The following is an 8,974-nucleotide window of genomic DNA, read 5'->3' as shown; positions in this document are numbered from 1 at the left end:
AAAAAGTTTTAGATTTTGAAGATGGAAATTAAATGAGTAATTGTTAAAAATTAATAAACTATCATTAAAATGTGTGGAAGTCTTCCCCATGAACATCAGTGAATAGAGAATTCCTGGTAATCTTATATATATAAGATTTATATATATATAAATGATTGCATCTTATAATCATAACAACCATGTGATCTCCAGACCTCTAGTTGTTTAAAATTATAAAATACAAGAATTTAATCATAATTGGCAGCTTTAATATTCTGAGACAACATGGAATGACTTAATAATAGGTACATTTAAATAGTTAACACTACAAATATCCTATAACCGAGGGCCTGGTAATTGTAATTTTCAACATTCCACTTTTTGCAACCATTTTAAACAAAAATTCCTTATTAAATTAGTTCTAAAAAAGTTGGTTATTGGAAAATACCTTTTAAACTAATCCAGTCAGCTGGGCGGTGGTGGCACATGCCTTTAATCCCAGCACTCGGGAGGCAGAGACAGGCAGAGCTCTGTGAGTTTGAGGCCAGCCTGGTCTACAAGAGCTAGTTCCAAGACAGGCTCGCAAAACTACAGAGAAACCCTGTCTGGAGAAAAAAAAAAACAAAAAACTAATCTAAGCAGGTTTTATTCTGCGGAAATTTACTAGCAATAATGTCATGACCATGTTCTTTGAAAATGGCACAATAATTAACCCACACATATAAATGATTTGGGTTTTTCAAGCTTCAAAGTCCTTCCCAGGAAACTCTATAAATAAAAGTGGTCATTGCTTCTTGAATACAAAACAAACCGGCTTTCCAAAGAGGATCTGTTGTCAGTTCTTGCTTAAGAAACTGTACCATGAAGATTCATCTCTTTTTCTTTATTCTGCTCCTTTGGGTCACAATATTACCAGGTAAAATGCAAGTATTTGTCAGAGGTATTTGTAGAAACGGATTTGCAAAGGTTTCTGTTGCTATTTGTTAAAGATACTTTCTTTAAAAAAGTTAGAATGAGAATATTGTTTTACTAGATTTACTACGAAATTTTTGAATTGCAACATGAGATAATTACCAGTGGGAAACCCAGTGAGATATGAAGAAAATGTAGTTTAGCTGATAATGTTATATTAATATGCTGCCTATGGGTATTATCGTGCATTTTCAGGATATGATACATTGTAGCTTTGGCTTCCATTGTGTTCAGATGCCAATGTATTGAAATCTACAAAGATTGCTAAGTTTCAAATTAAAATAATCATATTCACCCTATTATGTTTATTCAGTAATATATATTTAATAATTATTTCTGATGAGTTTATTATTTGGGAAACTGCTGCTGAGCATTATCAACTATAAGGTGAAAATAACTCAGTGTTGGATTATTTAATTTATATTTTTTATTCTATAATAGGGTATTAGTGAAATGCTTTTTGGTATTCTTTTCTCATAATCACAAGTCAATTATAGTGCTTATTGGCTTTCTTTGAAGTATTTCTTGTATTACTATCTACTATATTTTGGTGAAAGTTTTCCCTGAAGGACTATCCCTCCCCAGCAGGTATACAGTAAAATATTGGTCTTCTTTTGAAGTGACACATATTCATTGACTTCAAAAGGGAAAATAAGAATTCTGACTTCAATTTATTCATTTATTTTTATATTAATAAATTAACCTAGTCATTCATTTATTCATTTTAGATGATCTAGTCTAACAGCCATTATATACCCCAGGCTTCATATGGCCTCTAACACATAATAGGTTATTTTCTTATATGTTCTGCCATAATTAACACTAGTAAATAATTATATAAATGTATTTCAAATCTGTATCTTTTTACAACATATTTCTTCAGGTTACTAATAATCATAGTTACTTATCCTTTTCTTCAACAAAATAAAACATTTACATGCAATGCAGGCTAGGAAGTTATAAATCACTTAGATGACAGAGTAGTATAAATTATATTGTGGTCAATAGTCTTATGCATTTTTCTATTACTTCCAAAGTAATTTTTAAAATTATACATGAACTAAACCTGTAAAGAACTCATTATTATAGACAAACACATTATGAAAACAATAACTATCACTTTGTTGGATGATACTTTCAATATCAGAAGAGGCATATTATAATTTCTTTTAAAAAAAAGGCAACTAATAGGCTTACTTTCACTTCGTAGCTCACAAATTTATGGTAATAGAATGAAGTTGAAAATAAATGTATATCACTGGGCCTGCGTAGATGGCTGAGTGCTTATGAATGCTTCCTGTTCCTACAGAGGACCTGAGTTTAGGTCCTCAATTTCAAGAACCCAGAGTGGGCAGCTCAGAATCACCTACAATCCCAACTCTAGGGGATCTAATGATCTTTTCTGGACTCTGTATTCACGTTCACATATGCGGAGTAAATAAACTACTGTTGCAGGGGTACACACACAAACACATAAGTAAAATATAACCCAGGATGAAAATTGTGCTCTCCAAGTGCTCATGACTTTGAAGATATTGATATTGAAAGTATGACCAACCAACCAGAGACAACACCCTTAGAAAACACTCAGAAGCTGTAAACTGTCAATAGCTCTTTAGCCAATAGTTGGACTTCATACGGGCTGTTTGATTGGCTTGAACTTGTCTAGCCAGGTCTGAGCACAACTAGTCTGGGAAGTACAGTGGTCCTATACGTGTTAAGTAGAGTGCTTTGATTTGCTTCTCCTCAACCTCTAAATGTTTAACTTCAGCATTATTTTCATGAAAATTCTTATTCAAACTGAATTAAAATCACATTATACTATCACTGATTTATGTCCTTAAATTTTCAATGCAAGGAATTTCCATTTGTATAAATTAGCTTTCTTCTGCCTTTTCCAAACACTAAAAATACACATGAAGTATAGAGGTAGAATACTTTTTATTGTTCCACTCTTTTATTTTTTTCTTAAAAATTGAAATTTTTCATTTCTATGGACATTTTTATTTTAATCTTACATACACTATGAAAACGAAACAGAATATTTTTGTATCAAAGAAATCAACTAATCTTTCCTTCCCTCCTATCCCCAAACATTCAAGGTAATCTAAAGAATAAAACAAACAAATAAAAATGAAAAGAAATTGTAGGTTAAAAAATTATTCTGAGGAATAATTATGTACAGATTTACTTTGTATATGAATTGAGATTCATATACTACTTAAATTCTCTATCATCTGAGGCTGATATAACAGTATAAATTGCACTCTCATGAGAAAGAAACAGATAGGGATTCTTCGGAAAGTCATAAGCAGCTATTTCAGAGTAAGGATAAAATGTGACTCATGCATTTGAAGACAAGAGGTTAATTATTTGTCTTTTCACAGTATTATTTGAACACTGACTAACAATTAGGGGTAATGATGCCCTTGAGAAGACATTCAGAAATGCTTGGAGAAACTTTGCCATAGCCTGTACAAAGGACAATTGTGGGGTAAAGTTCAGAAAGACTGCTAAATAACAAGCTCCTCAAGACCAAGATTTGTTCAGTCACTACCCTAGAGCCTGCCATTCCTCCCAAGAATTATTTCTATTTCATAGAAACTAATAGCCTGTTATAGTAACAAATCTCTGTAACCTGAAAACTGGGAGTCAGAGTCAAGAGGTATCAGGAATTCAAGTCCATCCTTGGCTACATAGCAATTTTGAAGTCAGCCTGAGTTTCACGAAATCCTGTCCAAAACAAACAAACAAACAAAACCTCTAATTTTACTTTTGTAATTCTAGATAAAAAAGTGACAAAGTTCATCATGGCAGAATAGCAGTGCTGGTAGAATCTGTTCATAAATCCAACTACAAATTTTTCAACCATTCTTTTTGATTTGTTTTGTTTTCCTAATTAAAAAAGACTCTAAAGTGAAGCAGGAGTTAATAAACTTCTTTTTCCCAAAAAACAAAGTAAGTAAATATTTAAGGTTTTATGGAACCTATAAGATCAACTCTCATTGAAATATGTGTTTATATACAATGTATAAGTGGATACTAGTGGAATCATACACCATAAATAAGTGTCAGGGTGGATTGGCCCCTATGTAGACTTTATTCCTTGCCAATATCAACACAACAAACAGAAATCTGAAGAATGCCTTATTAAAAAACTGTGATTTTGGGAAGTGTGGTAATTTCATAAATGATGTAAGGGTAAAAATGAATGCACACACACACTCTCTCTCTCTCTTCTCTCTCTCCTCCTCCTCTTCTCCTCTCTCTTACACTTCTCTTTTCTCTCTGATCAATGCCTTTGTTATGTATAGATATAATTTAGCTAATATGTTTGGGAAAGGAAATCACAAAATGTCCAGGAAAGTTCTATTTGAACAAGTTGTTTGCCACTGCTTAATTCTAAATATTTTTGAAAGATAAAATAAAGTTGCAATGAATTTTAGTAATGATTTTCAGCATAAAACATAGGGCTTGAATTGATTATTTATGATAACAGAATAGAGCATTCTTAATTCTATTGACAGCTGCAGAAAGAAAGTCAGCAGAATGTAAATCACAACTCACTTTTACCATTGTCTTCAAGAAGTTTTTTTTGAGTTCATCACTCAATTGTTTGTGAAAACCTACTTAGTCCCAAGGCACTTTCTGAAGTCTAGGATATCCCTCATATAAGGCAGCAGTGAATTCGCTTAATTTTTCCCCAGCATCTGAGGATGGTCAAACTATAATCTTTCGTCTCTAAAACTTTCTCCTTATGGGTGTGTCATATACAGTTTCCTAATTCCAGCATTCTTTCCTTTTGACAGCCAAAAAGAGGTTTCCCGAGTATGGTAGCTTGGATTTGAGTTATCATTGCAAAATGAGTAAAGGTCACTGTAAAACCCAGTGCTCTGAAAATGAATTTAGGATTGGCTTCTGCATAAGACCTGGAACTCACTGCTGCATCTAGGATTTAAGATGATGGATGAAAACATACACATGACCCAAGAAGACGAACGAGCCTAATTAAGTCTTCCCAACAAAAATTTCAAGATATGTTTGTCTCCGTAAAGCAAAAAGAATCTAATAAAATTTAATTGAGTCATTCAGAAGTGGTTCTAGCTCACATATTAATTGGTACATTCAGAAATAAACTGAATTGAGTCTATTTGTGAACATTCCTCCAACAGTACTCAGAATTTTGTGTCTTGTGATAGTTGACAAAGTAAGATGGTGGGAAAGCCTAAGTCAAAGAAACGACATGTATCTCTGAGATATAGACTGCCAATAGATATGCACTGTTAATGTATTAACCCCATGAAAATTTATGAAGTACTAGGCTTGGTGACTCCGTATTGAGAACAAAGATCATTCTCATGAGATACAAAGTGCTTAAGAGAGAGAATAACCAAAACATAAGAGCAAAGTAGCAGAGAAAATTCACATTGCCTCTAGGGTCTCTTCATGTTTATTATTTTGTGGAGAGAAATGTAAACCAAAAGGAATGGAGGGCATTTCAGAAAGAAGAATATAGACATAATTATTAGTTTAATCTTTTTTTATCTTGAAGAGCTGATATTGCACAAGGAGATACACATAAGGAAGAAACACTCATTTTTACTTTTCACATTTGATCAGCCTCAGTTCCTCTCCTGTCTCTGAGTGTTCAACATTCTGACCTGCAGCGTTACATAAAATATCTGTACAATATCCACCCAAATGTGTGCTTTTTATTATTGCCATAGCATTACAATTTAGTCATTTATATCAAATCAAACTTCTTGTGAAACATCCACTCACCCAATATATTAGAATAGGTTTTGACAAATTAATTAATGGAAAGGGAAATTATTAAAGAGACACATGTGGTCTAGAATTTGAAACAGAAAAAGAAGGAAATTCATAATTTCTTTTATTGTGTCCTCTCTGTGAATTCATTCCTGTATGCAGATAGAGAGACAGAGACAGCAGATGGAGCAAGTTCATACTAAATGTTATTTACAGCAGTGCCATACACATGATGGAAATAAGATGCCACTGCTTAGGCTATACTGAAGTGTGTGTGTGTGTGTGTGTGTATGTGTGTGACTGATCAGTTTTCAGTGTTTTAATTCAAATAAACGATAAGTTCCATCATGAAGAGATTATTTTCTAAGTACATATTGGTGCTTTTAGTGTGCTTTTCTTTTTCAGATTCAATATCTTTAAATAGGCAAATTATTCCATGTGTTCCTTTGCAACATACACACTAAAAAGTAGTTTATATCTTATGGTAGTCATTTGCAGCAGTCTCTCTTTTCCTTGGCACCCCTGGTACTGTGGTCTGAATAATTCTCTTTAGAAGAGCTATGTGTTACATTGCCTATCAGCAGTCAGGACATATCACAGCATCCAGGACTTTTACTCACTGGATGCCAGCAGCAATTTTGCCTTTAAAGACTAAAATAAAAATGCCTACATACGTTGATAAATACCTCATTTGCAAAGTGAAACACATGTAGACACGAAGCAGCCATTTTCACAGAAATTAAATTTTTAAATGGAAGCAAAATAACCACTAACACTGTCATATGGCCAGTAATAACATTTCTGTGTCTTATAAGAATAATTGTCTATTCAAAACTTTATTATATTGTTATATGTTGGCTGTAGACATACTGATAATTCCAGAAAAAAATTAAACTATATTTTTTGCAAAGAATCTATTAATTGTATAATTAGAACATTGTGATTTTACCTAACCCATTACTGAGTCATTGCTACTACAAGCCTTCTACTAAAATAGCTTGTTAGTGACTAGCCAGAAGTTGAAAATGGCTCGATGTTCTCCAGACAACAATGGAGTCATCTCTTTAAGCAGGCTGCCCTAGCATGTCTGGGACTCTTCCCACCATTTAGTAATCCATTGAGAGAAATCAAATCCCTCTCAACTGTACACGGAAGCAACTGCCCTTGTTCAAGATGAAAAGGCTAGGAGCATGAAGAGGACACTTCAGAAATCTTTTGTGATTTTCTATTTATACCAGAATTGAAAACTAAGCATGGCTATCTATGCTTGTAACCCGAGAATCATGTGCAGAGTCAGGTGTCTGGAAGATTGCTGGCCTGCCAGTTTACGGAAAAGTGACCTGTAGATTCACTTAAAGACTTTTCCCTAGGGAATAAAGAGAATGCAGAGGAAGGCATCTGATATTCTTCTTCAGCTCTGCATGTATGAGCCCAGGTTCACATTCCCACACACTTGTTCATTTGTGCATGCAAGTAAAGGCCAAGTGAATTATTGATGTGTCAGACAGTAGTAGCAACTGGAGTTTGTCAGAGACTGACAAAGAGGAGGACAAAGATTGCTCAAAGATTTCTTGTCTAGGCACTCACCAAGGAAGTTTTGTCATTTATTGAAAGGATATGGTCATTGGAACAAATCTCAGTGGTATAAACTCACTTAGTTCTGTGTATGTGAACTTGGAAAAGTAGAACAGATTTTAAAAGTTACTGTGTGGAGAAGATAGAAAAGCGCTGAGTGTGTGGAGTATGGTGATCTTTTGAATTGATGGGAAAGGATAGCAACCAGTTTCAGTCAGTGTGTTAGTGGCTTTTCAGAGCATGGGCTCTGTGCCCTTGTTAACTGGGAGAGAGAGAACACATAGACATTGATGCTGGCAGGTAACTTCACATGGTGCAAAGGCCTTAGGATGTCTCTTAAAAATATTAATTGCATTACTAAAGGGAAAAAAATGAGAACTCTAGCTAGGAGTGGAGATGACAAAGGACCTGGAATTATAAACTAGGTCAAATGCTGTGGATGGAAACTTTCAAAGCCCAGAGAGCCGGTTAGCCTTGACCTGATTTACCAAGGCCTCCATCACCTCCACTGGTGTTATGTACAGTGCATAACTCAAAATTAATCTGAAAATTCTGTCACCTTATGTAATTTTTCTTGATTCATCCAACTGTTCTCAACTCTCTTATCTAAAAAAATTGGACTCTCTCATCTTATTTTTCATGGTATTCTCTAACTTATGTAAATTCTATTTGTGCCCAAACCCAGGACAACTTATCTAGACTTAACTTCCATTTTACAACTCATACCACTGCCCACATTTATTCACCAACATTTTTTTTCTGTTCCCATCTAGCACAAGAACCAGCAAAACTTAGTTACTAATAAAATGTGAGAGTTAAAGAAAGAAGAATGCTTTTTATATAAAACTAAAAGTGAAAATAATCATCAAGTTCAAAGATTAGTTTAACCAGCCACAAACTTCTATGATAAGCCTTCTATACTACGAAAAATGAAAAAGCTAATTTGTGAACTATAAATTATAATATATGGATATTATCATTTCATGTTATTGGACACAATGCCCTGAAGTGGGAAATTATTATAAACTACAATTTATAATCCAGAAAAAAGCATACTTAATTGACACAGAAAATAACAAATGGACAGCTAGTGATGGAATATAGGTACTTTTCATTAAATATAAAAATCATGTTCCTATGTTTATTATATCCACACCTAGTCACTTTTCCAGATGATACGTATACTGAATATACATGTTCAAGCAATTTACTTCTAGTAAAATAAATCCAAGATGGAGGGGCACAATCAAAATGGTCACTAAGGCATCATAATTAGAAGTTTGTGCTTATACTGTAGAGAAGATAATACTGTTTAAAACTGCATCTGCATCTCCATTGCAAGGCTTAGACACTAACAATGTTCCATTTAAATTCAACCTTTACTATGAATCCAAAAGTGAAATAAAGACAAGCACATTTAGAGTGCTCTAGTTCAGATTTCTTAACAATTTTTTACACTATAAGAGCTGCTTACATATTTCATACATAATATCTTTTAAGATTTTACAAAATTTTCTAACTTATTACAATAAATGCACTATATAGAGATCTACCCCACAACTATTTTATTTTAAAAGAACCTGTGGTTCAAGGTCTAGCTTCTCAATGAACTTTCTTCTGTCTTGATGTCAACACATACCTTGCACAAGCACATGACTTCTCAATCCTACCCCTACAC

The 8,974-nt window shown here is 33.6% G+C and overlaps 1 protein-coding gene across 1 annotated transcript; it reads left to right on the top strand.

Moving 5' to 3' along the window:
• Positions 1–840: 840 nt before the first annotated feature.
• LOC130890366 (beta-defensin 17-like) lies at positions 841–4,903 on the top strand. The gene is made up of 2 exons (XM_057794278.1): positions 841–895; positions 4,761–4,903. Exons 1-2 carry the CDS (start codon positions 841–843, stop codon positions 4,901–4,903), a joined length of 198 nt encoding a protein of 65 aa, XP_057650261.1.
• Positions 4,904–8,974: the final 4,071 nt, after the last annotated feature.

This window comes from Chionomys nivalis, chromosome 19 (assembly GCF_950005125.1).
Source record: "Chionomys nivalis chromosome 19, mChiNiv1.1, whole genome shotgun sequence".
Taxonomy (NCBI): Eukaryota; Metazoa; Chordata; class Mammalia; order Rodentia; family Cricetidae; genus Chionomys; species Chionomys nivalis.
Note: the sequence above shows the minus strand (reverse complement) of the source record. Positions and strands in the feature narration are given on the sequence as shown.